Source organism: Silurus meridionalis, chromosome 10 (genome assembly GCF_014805685.1).
Source record: "Silurus meridionalis isolate SWU-2019-XX chromosome 10, ASM1480568v1, whole genome shotgun sequence".
NCBI classification, from domain to species: Eukaryota; Metazoa; Chordata; class Actinopteri; order Siluriformes; family Siluridae; genus Silurus; species Silurus meridionalis.
Window position 1 is genome coordinate 9095696 of NC_060893.1, and position 19846 is coordinate 9115541.

Sequence of the window (19846 nt, forward strand, 5' to 3'; positions counted from 1 at the left end):
ATGTATTGCTGTTTCAGAGTTGAGTAAGCAAAACAATGTGCTCTGAATTATTTGCTAATGCACAAGTCTATAGCTGGAGTCTGGAGCTGGAGTTTGTCATCTATACAACCTGTTCTTCCCACAATAGGTCTAAATTTGTTCATTATACACTATTTTTAGACAGTATAGCTTGAAAGTTGAAGATTGTCAACAGCTATGTGCGCAATAACAACTGTTACTGACCATATTTGTGTCTATTCCTGCACTGACTTCACCATTTATATCTACATTTACAATGTAAGCTCGACGTACAAAAGTGCTTTAAAGTGCACCAAAAATGGTTACCCCTTTTCTGATCAAGGAACTAAATTAAATAGAACCTTTTTTGCACCATTGTCCAGACGTGAACGAACCTTTAGGCAGGAAAAATTACTTTGTTGGGGTCTGAAACTGATGTGGCTCTAAGCCCCAAGGACAAGACTAAGGGAAGAACTGAAGTTTGTAGCCATGTGTCACATCAATTAGATCAAATTCTGGGCAGATTATCTGAGTAAGATTTAGAAATTGCCATATATTGACTCAGAGCTTAACACAGTGAAGTAATCTTAGCTAGGTCAGATTGATTGTTAATGAAATTGTTGGTTTACATTATTTAGTGATTTTCACCAAAGGTTATGTGGAGTGAACAGAATGTTATTAACATATATTGCTTTTTCAGTGAATAGATACTTGTATAATTGCTGTTTATAATTTTCTGAGCAAGAATGTAAAATTTTTCTGCAAGTAAAGTGCCATATGGTGAGTGTTAGTAAATGTATGTATACATACACAAATGTGTATTTGTGATTAGCATTTGCATTTCTCTGGGCACAAGAAACTAGCAATAATGTATATTATGTTAAGTGATTGTTTATTGTAGAAAGTATGTACATGTGTATGCTTGTAGAAAGCACTGCAAATTGGCCAATTATTTATTCGGAATTTTAGGACATTTAGCATGTAAGCTGAATGTTGTGTACATACCTCAGTTGCCACTAAAATATGAGTTCAGAGAAACCATCATTCTGTAGCAGTTAGATAAATTTGGCAATGATGTTGACAACCAACAAGTTGGTTGCCTCATTAAAAACATTTTCTCACTTACCTCTAAGGACTTTTCATTTACACCTTTAATTTAATTTATCTTTATTTTTTTAACATCTTGGCAATGTTGTAATTCAGAAAGTTAAATTGTAAAGGGCTTTGGAAGTATAAGTAGATTATAGTCATAAGTTATAGACTTATTGTTTATATTAGCTACTTTAATCAATCAGTTTTTAACTAAGAAAGTTTATATAAACATGTGATTTTCATTTTAGAAGAAACACTGGACTAATAAACGTGAGAAAAGCATTCTGATTAGTCTCCTAATAAAGAATGAGAAAAGAAAGAATTTTAGTGTTGATGTTTTCATTAACAGTATTAATAGTATCAAAGTAGTATTAGGGATAAACAAAAAGGCTTTTCTAAGTATTTCTTGCAACTGAAAATGCTTGATGGAAATTGTCCTATTTTGGCCATGAACATTCAACAGTCTGCAAAATTTGCAGAATAGGAGTGCTGGTCTTGATCTATAGCAACAAAGCTAGACTTCCCCCACTCACCACTAAAGCTAAAAATATCATGAATTCGGCTGACTGTGGTTGGAACTCACTCAAAGCCTCTCCTCATTTAACCTATGCAAACTAGATCTCTTCAGATTCACAGCCTGTGAATCCATTAAAAGCAATTCACAGCTATTGCTACAACACTACATATATATAACTATATAACTATATAACTATATATATATATATATATATATATATATATATATATATATATATATATATATATATATATATATATATAGTGTGTGTAGTTGTAATAGCTATGATTTGCTTTTGATAGATTAAATATATATCAAGGCTATTAATTATTACTTTCAGAACTATTTGTTCTTCTCGACACTGAAGATAAATCTTGATGTCATTAAATGTATTTGGGGTTGTTGTCCTGCTGCAGAATAGATTAGGGGCCAATTGGACACATGCCTCATGATATTGCATTAGAGATAAATATTTGTGCCTGTATTTCCCAACATTTAGAACACCATTCATTTTAAACAAATCTCCAACATTATTTGCAGGAATGCTCACAAGTCTCAAACTTGCAGAAAACCTCCACCATGCTTCAATGTTGCCTGCAGACATTCATTATTGTATCCCTATCCTGTTGTTTTCTGCACCCTAGTCCCTATGTTTTTATGCAGAGTTGAGTTGCTTAGCCTCGTTTCCATGTCAGAGATATGGCTTTTTTGCTGTAATTCATTAATGAAGGCCACTCCTGGCCAGATTTTTCCAGGTAGTAAATGGGTTTACCTGGGTCTTTGTGCTGATGGCACTGCAGGACATCTTCAAATGTTGAAGGGAAGTAATCATAATGTGTTTTTATCTACTACATTAAGTTTCCTTGGCCAAAAATTGCATCTGTGTTCCCACAATGCCAATTTCTTTGTGTATTTCAAAATAGCTTGAACAGCACATCTTGAAACCCCAGTCTGCTCTGAAATCTTTGCCTGGGCGCAACCTTCCTGGTGCACTATAACTACATTGTGACTTGTTGCTGTGCTCAGCCTTGCCATAGTGTCTGACCTGTGATGGGAAACTGTCTTCCACAACCTTAGTAGCAGAGTTTGACTGTTCCTCATGTAGTTTTAGGTCTAAGTTTAAGTCTGTATGTGTTAACCTACATAAATTGATGATCATTAGCATCTGCTTGGTATAATTTGTCAATCATACCCTCTGTAGGACTCTGATTCTTCAAAATGTAATTGCTAAAAATATTTTTTTAATTATTAACACTTCTATTTTTTCAATATTTTTCTTTGTGCCCTGAAATCTAATTAATGTAAAGTATGAAAATATTTTGTAGAACACACTTAACATGGTCAACATCACAAATATTATTGCTGTTCTTTTTTGTAAATATTTTAAAATTCTTAAACTTTATATATAATTTTAAAGAAACAAAATGTTGTTCGGAAAGGGAAAATGATAAACTGCTCTCCTAAATACTCTAAATTAACCTTTCCAAATTGTTTTATTTTTACAAAAAGCCTCAGAGGTATTAATCACGTCTTCTATATCCTTTAATGTTAATTGTGAAGTCACACGATGACCACTTAAAAACCGTGACTGGACTTAGATTAATAACAATTTTCCACATGAACACAAATCACCACACCCTACCGGAGAGCGACCGCGCCAATGCTCTTTCAGCACCACGGAGAGCACCATCTGAAAATCAATAGTAAACAAAAATCAAATAATAAAACCTCAAAATTGAGTATTCTTTAAATGAGCACGTTAACTTTTTGATTATAGATTCGACGTTTACAGTTTATTTCGCCTTTAACATCATTTGATCTGGACATAGGCTATGTGATGTAGTTGAGTCTACATAATGGTCTGTAAACACTAAAAGGGCTATTAGTCTTAACTAACAGCTGACCAACAAACATAACCAGTTCCTAATTTATTTTTATTTTCCTTATAAGCGACATGACAAGGACGTGTGATTGTTTCATGTAATCGGCTTGTCTTGTCTCTTTGGAAGGGAACACCGAGGCCTGCTATCAACACAGAATGGACACCACCTACTGTTTTGCTCACTTAAGTAAAATGGGCTTCGCCGTTTTTTACAGGTCCCATTAAAACATCATCCAAAATATTTGCACTGGGTTCCTCACACATGTTCCATTTTCCTTTGTTTGATGTCCCCCCTCCCTGCCCTTCACCCCACATCTGCTCACTTGTTTCAGTTCCTCTAACATGGCCATGGACGTTCTAGGAAACGGACACGCTGCTCTGCTGGTTTCAATTGGGGAAAAAAATCAAATTGATGAGGGAGTTGTTTGAATTTCAAGCTTAGATTAAGAATCTCCGCCCTTATAGCCTTCGCTCTTTGTTTATTTTTCCGTCTCTCCTGCCTAAATGATGTCAATGGAAGCCGAGCTATAGAGCTATTTATAGAATCTCCCCCTCCCATCAGAATCACATGATTCAGAGCCCAAGCACAATAAACTACCTCAAGAGGAGAGTGTGCATGAATAGAGACCTTGAATATTTATGAACGGGCAGAAGGGGTGTCACATGATGTTCCTTGTCCATGACATGTTAGATTTGGTGCTGGAAACTGATAATAGCGACTGTGAAAGGACGGGTGTTCCCGCTGTTACCTTTCTCATCCCGGTCTGTAGCTTATGGTTAACTAATTATTGCATCTATTCATTCATTCATTCATTCATTAATTCATTCATTCATTCATTCATTCACTCACTCGTTCATTCATTCGTTCATTCATCCCTTTCTTCATTCATCCATCCGTTTATTGATTAATTAATGCGTTCGTTCATTTATCCATTCTAGGTAAAGCAAATGTTTAATTTTTACAAACAGTTCAGCAAAATAGCTCATCTTCATGTGGGTGACAGAACAAGAATAAAATAGAATCCCAGGAACCCGCTTCCATTAATGATTCCTCGGTTTGCTATTGTTGCATGATCCTTCCCAGTTAACCCAACTCGCTCTACCTGCAGACCTATTACGTAACAAGTCTAAGTCAAACACACACACACACACACACACACACACACACACACACGCGCACACACACGGCGTCATCATTCAAATAATCCTCATTCGAGATTAGAAGTTTGATCGTTAAGTACGCCTTTATTTAAAATGTACACACATGGAATTAGGATACGCATAGTTGAAGATTATATCTGATTTATGAGGCAAACGTGCCTCCAGAATGCACTGAAAGCGTGTTTCGTACAGTATAATTGACAGCACTAGTATCCGTTGCTTGAAAGGCCACACGCGTGTAGTGCACCTCTTTCTCTGGTCCCTGGTTGACATGTTAACACTCATCCACTCTATATTTAGTAAGCCTTCCAGTGCTGTTACTATTTCAAGCATTGTACATGAGGGGGCGGATGCTATTCGTTCACGAAAAAAGAGGATAACATACTCTTCCTCACGGCTCTTCAGCTATACTCTTTTGTGTCGTGTTTTTTGCAGGTTGCAGCAGTAATATGAACTGCTGTGTTTCATAACGGTGCACACAAGCAGTGCTGCATTTCCACCTTCTCCAGTTGCCACTGTAACATTCACAAGCTAGGTGGAGGGATGGATTTTGTATTTTTTTTAAAAACGGCAGTCTCTGGTAAATACTTTGAGGTGACGAGAAAGCAACTGGACCTTTTTGTTGTGTAAAGCCCAAATAAAAATATACATGTGAGTATAAGCAAATACCTCTGACCATGTCAGGACGATAAACACATGCTCTCGACTCAATGTTTGCCAACCTCTGAATCTGTGCCCACTTTGATTCTCCAAAAATAATAAAATTTTTTTTATTAAACATTACTCCAAACAAAACAACAGTCTACATCACAAAGCAGGTGATTGCTTTCGTTTAATTCAGCTGTTTCTATGTGAAAAACATTCCTTTATTTCAGCATTTCCAGGTTGATATCATTGCCATTAATAAAGTGCTTTGGAAAATACCCTGAATACTTAAATAGCAGCATACTACCGTGCTAAATAGTGGTTTAGTACTATCTACACTAGCCTGTGCTGTTTAGTATGGTAGTATGGGGTTTCGGATGTAACTATGGTCAAGAGTCTTCATGGTAATTTTTAAGTTATGGAACAGCGACACCTACCGCCTTTACACCACACCTATTTAAGAGGAGCATAAAAAAAAGTTGACAGTATGGATTAAACTAGAATTTGACGAGAGGTATATTTAAAGAAAAAACGAGAAAAAAAAAAAAAAAAACCAAAAAAAACAAACAAAAAAAATGAAATGAAATGAAACAAATGAATTGATCATGCGGCCAATTCTCGTGTTGATCTAACGCATGGAAGTAACGACAGTTAACATAACTTCTGAAAATCACCAATTGCACAAGAATATATCTGCTACAAACCATGACATTCGGTCTAAAAATAAACACCCAAGTCTTTTCTTAGTAACAAAGAAGGCGTCGTGCTCGAGTCGTGGTCTTGGTTGGCCATCTAGTGGTGTGAGCATTTTCCCAGGTAAATAATATTGAAGGTCATTGCAGGGCCACAGTAAGCCAAGGTAATAGTCTTTTGTGGACATTGCAAGGACTACTTTCAGTCCTGCTTGATATCATGTAAGGAGCAGCAGGTAAATATAATGTTTAAATCTCCTTAAATGTTTATATATGCTATGATACATCCCATGCTCACGTCAATTAAATAATACAAAAATATGTTCAAGTTCTGATCAATTGGCCCCAAGCCCTGAATAGCAGCAAGCAAGCAAGCCAGAAATTGTGTCAATTAAATGAAGCAAACAGTTATCCTATCATGCCTAAGGGACATGTCTGGTATCTCTAGTATCCAATCAGCACAGATTTGCCAAATCTTTAAACATTATCAGTCCCACATACAGTGGGTACAGAAAGTATTCAGACCCCCTTACATTTTTCACTCTTTGTTATATTGCAGCCATTTGCTAAAATCATTTAAGTTCATTTCTTTTCCTCGTTAATGTACACATAGCACCCCATATTGACAGAAAAACACAGACTTGTTTACATTTTTGCAGATTTATTAAAAAAGAAAAACTGAAATATCACATGATCCTAAGTATTCAGACCCTTTGCTGTGACGCTCATATATTTAAATCAGGTGCTATCCATTTCTTCTGATCATCGTTGAGATGGTTCTACATCTTCATTTGAGTCCAGCTGTGTTTGATTATACTGATTGGACTTGATTAGGAAAGCCACACACCTGTCTATATAAGACCTTACAGATCACAATGCATGTCAGAGCAAATGAGAATCATGAGGCCAAAGGAACTGCCTGAAGAGCGGTTACAAAAAATTTCTGCTGCACTTAAGGTTCACAGTGGCCTCCATAATTCTCAAATGGAAGACGTTTGGGACGACCAGAATCCTTCCTAGAGCTGGCCGTCAGGCCAAACTGAGCTATCGGGGGAGAAGAGCCTTGGTGAGAGAGGTAAAGAAAAACCCAAAGATCACTGTGGCTGAGTTCCAGAGATGCAGTCGAGAGATGGGAGAAAGTTATAGAAAGTCAACCATCACTGCAGCCCTCCACCAGTCGGGGCTTTATGGCAGAGTGGCCCGACGGAAGCCTCTCCTCAGTGCAAGACACATTAAAGCCTGCATGAAGATTCTCTGGTCTGATGAGACCAAGATAGAACTTTTTGGCCTTAATTCTAAGCGGTATGTGTGGAGAAAACCAGGCACTGCTCATCACCTGTCCAATACAGTCCCAACAGTGAAGCATGGTTGTGGCAGCATCATGCTGTGGGGGTGTTTTTCAGCTGCAGGGACAGGACGACTGGTTGCAATCGAGGGAAAGATGAATGCGGCCAAGTACAGGGATGTCCTGGACGAAAACCTCCTCCAGAGTGCTCTGGACCTCAGACTGGGCTTAAAGTTTTCTATCCAATGATGACCCTAAGTACACATCTAAAATAACAAAAGAGTGGCTTCACAACAACTCTGTGACTGTTCTTGAATGGCCCAGCCAGAGCCCTGACTTAAACCAATTTGAGCATCTCTGGAGAGACCTAAAAATGGCTGTCCACCAACGTTTACCATCAAACCTGACAGAACTGGAGAGGATCTGCAAGGAGGAATGGCAGAGGATCCCCAAATCCAGGTATGTAAAACTTGTTGCATCATTTCCAAAAAAGACACATGGCTGTATTAGATCAAAAGGGTGCTTCTACTAAATACTGAGCAAAGGGTCTGAATACTTAGGACCATGTAATATTTCAGTTTTTCTTTTTTAATAAATCTGCAACAATGTCAACAATTCTGTGTTTTTCTGTTAATATGGGGCACTATGTGTACATTAATGATGAAGAAAATTAACTTAAATGATTTTAGTAAAAAATGTAAGGGAGTCTGAATACTTTCCGTACCCACTGTACATTTAGTGTCTACTTTCATTTCAGGATTAAAACAATTATTGCAAGTAAATAATTGAGAGGAGCTTTCTTAAAACATAATTCACAAAATAGCCTAAGAACAAGATGACTGGGGTGTGTGTTCTTCCTATTCTTGAGCCTAAAAATAAATGCAATTTTGTTCACTACAGAACCAGTTTTTCCAACATATTTTGCTTCATATGTGCAATGTTCTGGAAAATAGACATGTATAAACACAAATCTCAAGAAATATTTTAATGTTAAATCTCGCTTGTCATTTTGCATGTTCCCTACTTATTTTTCTGAAAAAGAAAAAACCCAACATGAAAAAACCGAACTGTGGATTTTTGGTGTTTGCAGAATTAAGTACACAATTAAGCCGTGCTCATTAATGAGCAACACAGAATGCAAAGAGTAATTTATTATGTTTTTGTTTAAAGTGGTCAATTTTTGCACCCTTATTACCAACAATTCAGTTGATGTAAGCATGTCATTTATAAAAACTAGCAGTAACAACTGTTTTTATTCAAAATACTTACATACCTATTTCCAACTGCTGTAAAATATGCATGCAAAAAATTGTGAAATTCAAAATAGAGCCTCAAATTTTTAAAAGTTACCAGAAAAAAATGAGGAATCAGTCAATCTATGAAGAGCTAAACAATGGCAACAATGATCTTTTAAGACAAATATGACGAAGGACTAGGTCACTAAAAATACTATGCTTCTTTTCCTTATTCATCAAAAACGGCAAAGCCTAATGTGAGGTCATAGGAGATCTTTAAAACTTAAATACCCATTTCCAAAAATTACCAATGACAGGAATTCTTTTGGACTGAACTGGTTTATAATAAAATGCAGATCAAAACAAATGTATCTTACAAAGTCACGTGAAGACATCCAACAAAACTAAGATAAAAAAATACAGAAGATCTGCCACCATACAAATACAATCAAAAGGTACATAATTACACAGTTGTCTTGTTTATCCCCCCCAAAAAAACAAACCAAAACAAAAAAAAAAACCACACTGAGCATGACTTCAGAACTACATTATGAAAACAGAGGAAGAAACAGTAAGTGGTAAACTGGGAGCCCATCAGGATTGAGGCTGTCAGAACAGTCGGGATGCTGGCATGGGGCAGACCTGGAGCTGTGAAGATGGATCTCTGAAAATAATATATAGTCCTCCTTTAGAAGATTCGTCCTCGACTTCTATTTCCTCGTCCAAAACCTCTGCCCCTACTGCCTCTAAACCCGCCTCTTTGCTCTGAGAAGACAATGAATTATTTATGTACACATTAATGACATTTTGTTACTAATCATTAAGAGGTTTTTCTTGAGTATTTAGTCTCCTCATTATATCCTTTACTTCCTGATATCCTGCCCTCTATTTGGTCTTGATTTTTCCAAGCCCTAGATCTTGGTCATAACCATTACACTATAATATAGAGACTTTCATATAAATTATGTACTATGCGGTGCAATCACTGCAAACTCACCATAAGAAAAGTTTCCAATACTAGCACTGTATTTTCCACTCGGGGGGTTGTATATTTGCCGTGCATCCCTCCGTGGCAACGGGGAAACCTTCTTTCCAATGGTCCCTGTAACCACATCCTCTCCAGAAGAGCGTTTTTGTCTATGAGACGCACAAGTGAAATGTCAGACAATGAGTCCTGAGGTATTAGCACTGCAAAGAATACTTAAAAATTGGGATAAGATGCTTACCCCACAGCAGCTGCTGCCTCTGCCTTCTGCACTGGTTTCCAGGACAAAGTGACCGTGCTCTTATAAGATGGAGGGTTGTGGAAAAGATCCTAAATCAGCCAACAAAATTCAATCATTTTAAAATGAACCTTGTACACAGAACATCCAAAGTTTTATTATTGTTAATTCAAATATGAGATTTTGCTCATTTAAACCATTACCTTGATTAGGACGTTGATGTTGTTTGTAATTTTCAATGCCACCACTTTGATTTTATTCTAAAGAAACACAGCACAAGCTTGTGAATGCCAGTAACCACTGGTATACACTAATTATGATAAAGTTTACTAGTCTATGATGAGTTAGAAATGTAACTATTTAACAATACCTCTTCAGTCTTCAGTGCATCACCAGTTTTGCCATGCAAGGCCACACGAAGTTGGCGAATGTACACTTGTAGTCCTCTTGCAAAGTACTGCAGCCTGTAGATCCAATTACATGAGTGAAATCACAAATCTCATGTTATGTCACACAACTCGATTAAATTTACCATCCAGAGCAAAAACAGACCTGATCTTGAAGTCCTTTAATTTCTCAGCATTGACCTTGTCAATAAGAAAGTCTGGTAATTTTTTGCCAAGCTGATGGAAACTGAAGAGCAGGCACTCCACATAGCTGAACTGGAGCTTGGGCTCATCACTCCCAGCGTTTTCCCCATTCTCTTCTTCAGGAGGCAAGGGCATGAACTCCTAAATATCAAGGATAAAAAAAATGACCTTTTAAAAAAATGTTACTGCGAGCTAAACATTTTACAGATAAATGTGTCTTCAGTAATTCAGTTGCTTTTAAAGTCCCAGTTTGAAGAAATGTATCACTAAAACTAAACTAAATCACAAAACTAAATCAAACACAACATTACTCATCTGAGCAATCTTGTAAAATCCAGAGTGAAACAGAGTTACTTAATGTTGCAAATAAACACTTTATGGTTTACCAAAAGTTTCTCAAATAGCATCATGAGGTTGGACTCAAGTTTGTCCATGTCACCACAGAATGGACTCATCTCAGCCAGCAGTTTTAGTACCTAGAGAAAAACAAAAGTTACAGTATTAAAAAAATAAATGCTAATCAGTCACCAATGGCTAGTGAAGGGGGAGAAAAACTTGAAAAGCATCCCGCATTATTCGCATTGCATGTATGGGAGCATTTACTTGCTGTAACTTTTCTTGTAATAAATAAAAAGCAAATTAAATTTGTCTCCTCAACTTTTTTTTGCTGATTTAAAAAATAATCTGATCCGTGACACAAAAACAGTAATGTTAACCGAACCGTGGGTAGTGTGAGCCCCACACACACACACACACACACACACACACACACACACACACACACACACACACACACACACACACACACACACACACACTATATTGTACAAGTGAAAGAAAACTTGTCAATTTAGCAATTATGAAATAATTAATTCCTTCAATATTCAGATTTGTTAATTTACACATATGATGCTCACTTCAAGCTGGATGTCCAGTTCTGCCACAGGGCTGGTGAGCATGCTGAGGTTAGGCAGAACATGCTCACAGAAGTACGTCACAAATCGAGTGGAATGTACATTTTTCTGTCAGAATTAAAAACAAATTATTATAAATTAATTCAAATAAAAAAAAAAAAAAAAGAGAGAATACATTTGTATTTATAAAAAATAAACACAGAATTACAAAAGAAGTACGAAATCTTATCTAGTAATAAGGTATTGGTGAACTTGGGCTGTAATCTAGCTCACCGAGAACAGTGGCAGTGCCTGGCGTGTACACTGAAGCAGGCGGTCCACGCTGTCAGCATCAGCAGGATTGAGGACCTGCTCCAGGTAGGCCTGTTCCACCACCAGCTCCACTAGCTGCTGTCTCCCGCTCACTGTCTGCAAGCACTTCAGGCCAGACAGCACCCGCATCAGAAGCACAAACTCCTCTCCAGTCACATCCTCCAAAACCTGCACACAATATCATAGTACAGAGCATGAAATGGCTATCTTAAAACAAAATAGGTTTTAAAAAAATCCAGAACCCACCTACAACTCTATACTTTGTATTGCAAAGAACCCACTAATTTGTCTATTAGTTTTACTGTATTTATTGAATACAAAGGTTGCTAAGAATTTTCACCATTGCATGATGATGCCATAATCATGCCTTTTCACACGACAGAATGCACAGAAACTCTTAAGAGTGCCACTAATACATGTGTCTATCATAAAAGACTAAATCACAAAGTATTTCTGAGATGATCAATCATTTGATAAGCTCTCACAAACCTGTGTAAGACTACAAGTGCTTTTAGGGTGGCTACTGAGTTTTTGTTCAACTCTCCTGGTGGGCAGGAAAACACCAGGTGGTTCAAAACTCTATTTATATATGCGGAATTTGGCAAGTTGTGTACCCAGCGCAACCTACAATTTAAAATCCCATTTATACAACTAAGCAGTTGAGGATTAAAAGCATAGGCAGTGCTGGGATTTGAAATCAGGATCTGATTAAAAACCAAAGTATTAACCACTGAGCTACCAGTGAAGTAGGGCTGCAAAAACTAATCAATAATAAAATTAGTTGTAAACAAATGTGGTTATCAGATTAGCTGGTATGCTCAAGTTATGGGTTAGCATGATGGTAAGATACAAGTCAGCTGGCAGCAGAAAAAGTGTGCGTCCCAAGTCTTCCAAGGCATGGAAGCATTTTATATTAGACACAACAAAGAACACTGTACCTACAAATTATGCAAAGCTGAGGTTGTGTGGCATGGAAGGATCACAGTGATGCATGAACACAATAAAAGAAAGCACACTGGTATCACGGATGAAGGCGAAACATCAGTACGGTAAGCAAAAACTGTATAATCCCCATCATGTGAAAATGGTATAGTTAAATTAAGTGCTATCGTGTAAACTCTATGTTAACTTTGGGACAGTCGCACAAGAGCTGTCGTGACTCACAAGCATCAGGTTGTGCAATCACCTCGTGACATAGTGATGGATTATATTAAAAACTGTAAAAGCAGCAAACAACAGCAGCAGTAAACGATTACATTTTTGGTCACTGTTGTGGTTTTCAGCTAATAATTATGCATTTGTACACCAATGCATATTGTTCTCTTTTTATAGCATTTGTCTACTACAACAGGCAACTTCTGTTTTCAAACATGATTTACAGCGGCTTTTCTACATTCAAACACTTGTTTTCAATGTTTGTATATTTAATTTATGCATGTCCCTTAATTATTATACAAAACTAAATTATTTCTAGATTTTAGATTATATCTTTATAACTGAACAAAATTGTCAAAACAATGCTGTATTATATTTTATGTAGATTTTTTTAAGCATGATTGTCAACTTGCCATCTGCAAAATACAATACATATGTTGATTTACACAAATTGCTTCACCTTTTATACTCAAGATGCGCAGAGGCGTTTTTTTTAAATTCTTTTTTCCACAGAAACAAACAACCCAGTATGAGGGAATTTGTTCAAAGGAGAAATCTCCCATGCACTCCTCAACAAGCAGCTACCATAAGCTTTAAAATGTCAAAATTAAAGATAGATAATCTCAATATGTGGCTTCTGCATTTTTAAAGTACACTTTTATACATAAATACCCTGAATTAGGATTTTATATAGTTATAAGCAAAACATCTATAATTTTTTTTATCAAATTAACAAAAAACAAAAGTCAGATTAATCAATTAACAAAATAATCGTTAGTTGCAGCCCTACACCAAACATTTACAATGACGAATGCACACTAAACCAACTGGAAACATTTAAAGTATTCAAAATAGGTTTATATGCTTTCATTGATCTATATCTCAAGCAAAGTTATTATTCTACCTTTTTTGTCTCTGTGAAGATGTAGTCCTCCACTTCCTTGGTCAGGGTTTCTTCAGGCATTGTCTTCAATTTGGCAGAGAGGAACTTAATTGCTCTTTCTCGCACAACATCTTCTCCCTGTAGAATTTGGCTAAAAAGACCTCCAAGTGTCCCTAAAACATTAAGTAAAAGTTGGCAAACTGGACTATTTAACAAAATATGAGTAGAAAACAAATGCATACATGCATATATACAAAAGAAATACACAAATAAGACAATACCTCTAGCATCAATTTTGAATATGGAAATCAGTGCAGTGTTTACTTGGTTGAATTCTGCTGCATCATCTGGAAAAGGGGAGAATAAGCTCAGCAATCAAATGGCAAAGAGTTAGATAACAATAAAACATGACCTCCATAAGTTTGGTCTGATCAAGAGGGGTTTAGCGCATCCACTATTTCAATCAGCTGCAAACAATAGAAAACATTTCTAATCATGATGAAATCATTGGCTTATCATTACATCATGGCATACAGATGCACTGGTGTTAATGGCACCCCTTTACGTTTCTCAAGCAGCACTGATAAATCAAGTTCGTTCTGTGCACAGTGCAGCATTCATTATGTTCTTTTAACATGCAGCTTAATGATATGATATATATAGCCACAGTATGGCAAAACTTAGTGGCTATGTCTCTCAATTCCACAGGGAAATAAAAAAGAGCCATGTGCTTGCACCTGTGCACTTAGTTTTAAGACTACGACAACATAAGTTTATTTTTACATTGCTGCCAGGACCTCTTTTTGTAACTATGATCTGATGGGTTTTATTTCTAATTTACGTCAATGTTAAAAAAAGCAATCAAATCATGTAAAAACAAACTATACTGTTAATTTAAAGGATTATATTTAACATGCTACATATCAGAAATATGAATGGGTTTGTTGTTCTCTTCATTTTAAAGAATTAGTAGAAAATCAACTTTATGTAATAAATAGCTTCTACCACCAATCTACCACACAACAAATACCTGTCTGCAGTAGTTGTGTGAGAATGTCTGCTACTCTGGGTAAATTCTCTCCGGCCGCAAAGCGTGGAAGTTCTTTGATGGCTTGTCTGCGAATCTACAAAAGACAAAACACAACAGCTAGGTATGGACGTGTTCATTACTCCAACTGGGACCTGATCTCTCATATAAATTTTGGCCAGAGAGAGAAGAACTTACTGATACATCTTCGTCTTCACACAAATCCAACTGTGCATTAATTGCTGCATCTGCCAGGTCTGGAAAACTACTGAAGAATTTTGGAATGAACTGCGCAGCCAAACGCTTCTCCTTGGGGCCTCCTTTCACACCATCCAAAATAACCTGATAGGCATCTTTATGCTGAAAAATAGTAAACACATAGACCAGATACATGTTTAACAGGAGAGTAATGCAGGGTGGATCATTGGCATATCATAGTAATAGATTTCATTTCTGACCTTTGTTTATTGTTGAGTAATATTCATATCGAGTTTTTTTTGTTGTTGTTGCAAATGCCTTACAAGTGCTTAGTTTAGCATTCATTCTACTGTAAACATTCTCTTTTTTGCACTATCCTAGCCTTTTCTACTTATTTTTAAATGTGGATTTTAAAGAAGAAAGTCTTTAGAAAGTTACACACACACTTATAAAACTATATATAATAAATTAAATGAAATCTTGTGTGCATTTAATTTTTATGTTTCATCCAGGTTCCCCAGGTTCCTCATACCTGCCCAAAACATAGAAGATAAGTCTGTACTGTCTACATTCAAGTTGCCTCTATGTTCGTGTGTGTGTCCCCTGTGATGAATTAGTGACCTATCTGTGGCCTATTTATGCCTCACACCAAGTGTTCCTGCTAGTCTGGAAAGACAGACCCACCTCCAACAGATCAAACCAATTATTAAAAAGGAATGAATGGACTTAAATTGTAACTTGTAAATGAAATATAGTGGTGAACGTATACTACTTTTAACTGTGCCTAAAATAACAAAAAAAATTACACAAAGCTATACGGCTGCTGACAACCTTTGGGGAAATAATTCACAAATAAAAAAACGTGATTTTAATATCCATCCAGATCTATAGATTTTTAAACATAAAAGACTGTCTAATCATCTGTGCTCTGTTAGCTAAACAACTGCTAACTCAGGACAGGTTACTGCTAGCTTAGCTAAGTTAGCTTAGCTATCCGTTGTAGGCCGGATATGTCTTTCTGTACGGTATGACAACGAGATAGACGAAATATCAGTAACAAACCCAGGGGAGTGTGTGCCTTTACACTAATGATGTATGTGTTGTGAAACACGCACCTGGCTAAGATCCTCCTTGGCGTCGGCCAGAATGCCGTAGTTACGGTACAGCTCCTCCACTGTGGCCGCCATCTGCGCCAATCAGTCAGCGAGTAACGGCAACGAAAAGACCGATGATTTGTTGATTTTGTTCCCCCTTCTTATTTGTTCCCCGTGAAACCGCTCTCTGTTAACGCAAGCTGATATGGACGTTCCGAAAATATCGCACCATTGGACTTTCCTTATTATTTTTTAATCGAATACGAAGCTAAACGCTTCCGTTGGCGCGCTAGCTCGCAGCTCGTGCGCTAAACCGTCGCTAGATTTCTGACGTGGTTTCCCCCCCGACCCTCTGCGCAGACTGCAGCGGCGGTTACACTGCCCCTTGTGGCCCGGAGTGGGATTTACACTGCTGTTAGGCGCCCTCTATCGTTCGTCGACGTGTGTGTGTGTGTGTGTGTGTGTGTGTGTGTGTGTGTGTGTGTGTGTGTGTGTGTGTGTGTGTGTGTGTCGGTACTTGTTCTCCTATCTCGGTGGGGACTTCGACCTGAACGCACAATGACTCATGGGGACCCATGTCACCGGCAAAGCCATACAAACACCTCACAAACAGTGTCTAGACACGCCCAGTGAGGTTTTCTCTGAAGACCCCATGGGGTCCATTTTCAAGACAAAATCTGTGTGACTGTGTAATCTATGCACCCCTACAGATCACACATGGTATTGCTGACCCCACCTTTACATTGTTCTGGAAGTGTGTGTCACGCCCCTCTCACTCTCTAGCGCCATAGGATTAGTAAGGAGGAAGTTAGAGCAGCAATTAAGAGGATGAAAAGTGAAAAGTCAGTTGGACCAGTTGACATACTGGTAGAAGCAGATGAGATGTTTAGGTGAGATGGCAGTGGAGCTTTTAACAACATCATTTAACAGGATTTTGGAAGGTGAGAGGATGCCCGAGGAATGGAGAAGGAGGGTGATGGTACCGATCTTTAAGAACAAGGGGGTTGGGGGGGGGGGGGGGTGCAGACCCGCAGTGGAATTAAGTTGACATAAGTTGATCAGTCACACCATGAAGTTATGGGAAAGAGTAGTGGAAGCCAGGCTGTGAGAAGACATGACCATCTGTGAGCAGCAGTATTGTTTTATGCAGAGGAAGAGCACCACAGATGCATTATTTGCTTTGAGAATGTTGATGGAGAAGTATAGAGAAGGTCAGGTGTTGCATTGTGTGTTTGTGGATTTAGAGAAAGCGTACGACAGAGTGCCAAGAGAGGAGTTGTGGTATTGTATGAGGAAGTCAGGTGTGTCAGAGAAGTAGAGAAGTATGTGAGGGTGGTGCAGGACATGTATGAGGACAGTGTGACAGCAGTGAAGTGTGCAGTAGGATCAACAGACTGGTTCAAGGTGGAAGTTGGACTGCATCAAGGATCGGCTCTGAGCCCTTTCCTGTTTGTTTTGAAATATAATAGTTTGTATACTTTGTGACATTAAACTGTAAATTGATTTTTTAATTAACCAGACCTGTTTTAAAGATTGCTTTATTTATTTGTCTTTTTTGAAACACCTGTTTGGCCTTTTTTTAACGAGTTACATGGTGTTGAAGAATGGAAAAGAAGCCATGCTGGTTCGTTAGGCTTATTGACTGCTTGACCACGTCAGATCTGATAGCTTAGTCAGTAAGGCGTGGGGTTACAAGTCAGCAGCTTTTCACAAGGTTGTGGTTTCAAGCCCTGGCATTGCCCAGGTGAAATTTTCATTTCTCTTTTAAAATATAATAGTTTGTCTACTTTGTGACATTAAACTTTAAAATTGATTTGTTATCTAGCGAGGCCTGTTTAAAAGATTGCTTTAGTTATTTGTCTTTTTGAAAGACTTGTTTGACCTACTTTTGATATGTTACATGGTGTTGAAGTATGGAAAAGCAGTCATGCTGGTTCATTAGGCTTATTGACTGCTTCTGCAAGTCAGATCTGATAGCTCAGTAGGTAAGGTGAGGGATTACTTAGCAGCATGTCCATCCAAGGTTGTGGGTTCAAGCCCCTGCATGGCCAAGGTAATATTTTTATTTCTGTTTTGAAATATAATAGTATGGCTACTTTGTGACATTAAACTGTAAATCGATCTGAAGACTGCTTTATTTATATGTCTTTTTTGAAAGACTTGTTTGGCCTACTTTTAATACAAGTTACATGGTGTTGAAGTATGGAAATGAAGCTATGCTGGTTCATTAGGGTTATAGACTGCTTGCACAGGTCAGATCTGATAGTTCAGTGGGTAATTTGTGTGGTTACTGGTCAGCAGGTCCCCACAAGGCTGTGGATTCAAGCCCCAGCATTGCCAGGTTAATATTTATTTATTTATTTTTTAATATAATAGTTTGTCTACTTTGTGACATTAAACTGTAATCGATTTGGTAATTAAAGAGACCTGTTTATAAGATTGTTTTCTTTATTTGTCTTTTTTGAAAGACTTGTTTGGCCTACTTTTAATACGAGTTACATGGTGTTGAAGTATGGAAATGAAGCCATGCTGGTTCATTAGGCTAATTGACTGCTTGTACAGGTCAGATCTGATAGCTCAGTGGATAAGGTGTGTGGTTGCTGGTCAGCCGTTCCCCACAAGGTTGTAGGTTCAACCCCCAGCATTGTCAAGTTAATGTTTTATTATTATTTTTTTTAATATAATAGTATGTCTACTTTGTGACATTAAAGTGTAAATCGATTTGTTAATTAAAGGGAACTATTTAAAAGACTGCTTTATTTGTTTGTCTTTTTTGAAAAACTTGTTTGGCCTACTTTTAATACAAGTTACATGGTGTTGAAGTATGGAAATGAAGCTATGCTGGTTCATTATGCTTATTGACTGCTTGAGCAAGACAGATCTGATAGCTCAATGGGTAAAGTGTAGGTTTACTGGTCAGCGGGTCTCCATAAGGTTGTGGGTTCAAGCGCCAACTTTGTCATGGTAGAATTTTTTTTCTCTTTTGAAATATAATAGTTTGTCTACTTTGTGAAATTAAACTGTAAATCGATTTGTTAATTAGTGAGACCTGTTTAAAAGATTGCTTTATTTATTTGTCTATTGTTTTTAAACTTGTTTGGCCTACTTTTAATATGAGTTACATAGTGTTAAAGTATGGAAAAGAAGCCATGCTGGTTCATTAGGCTTATTGACTGGAGGGACACGACAGATCTGATAGCTCAGTGGTTAAAGTGTAGGTTCACTGTTCAGCAGGTCCCCACAAGGTTGTGGGTTCAAGCCCCAACATTGTCATGGTAGTATTTTTAATTCTCTTTTGAAATATAATAGTATGTCTACTTTGTGACATAAAACTGTAAATCGATTTGTTAATTAGAGAGACCTGTTTAAAATATTGCTTTATTTATTTGTCTTTTTTGAAAAACTTGTTTGGCCTACTTTTAATATGAGTTACATAGTGTTGAAGTATGGAAAAGAAGCCATGTTGGTTCATTAGGCTTATTGACTGCTTGCTCACGTCAGATCTGATAGCTCAGTGGTTAAAGCGTAGTTTACTATTCAGCAGGTCCCCACAAGATTGTGGGTTCAAGCACCAGCATTGTCATGGTAGTATCTTTATTTCTCTTTTGAAATATAATAATTTGTCTTCTTTGTGACATAAAACTCTAATTCGATTTGTTAATTAGAGAGACCTGTTTAAATGATTGCTTTATTTATTTGTCTTTTTTGAAAAACTTGTTTGGCCCACTTCTAATATGAGTTACATAGTGTTGAAGTATGGAAAATAAGCCATGTTGGTTCATTAGGCTTATTGACTGCATGCTCAAGATAGATTTGATAGCTTAGTAGTTAAAGCGTAGGTGTACTGGGCAGCAGGTCCCCACAAGGTTGTGGGTTCAAGGACAAACATGGGCGTGGCAGAATTTTTCTTTTTCTTTTGAAATATAATAGTTTGTCTACTTTGT

The 19846-nt window shown here is 37.3% G+C and overlaps 1 protein-coding gene across 1 annotated transcript; it reads right to left on the minus strand.

Annotated features, from left to right (window-relative positions):
* Nucleotides 1-8402: 8402 nt before the first annotated feature.
* On the minus strand, nucleotides 8403-16250 carry api5 (apoptosis inhibitor 5). Its single transcript, XM_046860208.1, has 14 exons — nucleotides 15924-16250; nucleotides 14809-14970; nucleotides 14614-14707; nucleotides 13865-13930; nucleotides 13605-13756; nucleotides 11507-11713; nucleotides 11237-11341; nucleotides 10706-10795; nucleotides 10282-10460; nucleotides 10100-10193; nucleotides 9933-9989; nucleotides 9733-9821; nucleotides 9504-9643; nucleotides 8403-9271 (listed from the first exon to the last, which is right to left on the minus strand). Exons 1-14 carry the CDS (start codon nucleotides 15993-15995, stop codon nucleotides 9195-9197), a joined length of 1584 nt encoding a protein of 527 aa, XP_046716164.1. The 5' UTR covers nucleotides 15996-16250; the 3' UTR covers nucleotides 8403-9194.
* Nucleotides 16251-19846: the final 3596 nt, after the last annotated feature.

Bases quoted from the DNA above. Each gene is read 5' to 3' on its own strand.
- api5 (XM_046860208.1), bottom strand. From the start codon at position 15,995: ATGGCGGCCACAGTGGAGGAGCTGTACCGTAACTACGGCATTCTGGCC. The intron at 10,194-10,281 runs GTCTGTTTTTGC...TTGGATCTACAG, and splicing joins TTAAAGGACTTCAAGATCAG to GCTGCAGTACTTTGCAAGAG. The intron at 9,272-9,503 runs GTGAGTTTGCAG...TTGTCTTCTCAG, and splicing joins TATTGGAAACTTTTCTTATG to AGCAAAGAGGCGGGTTTAGA.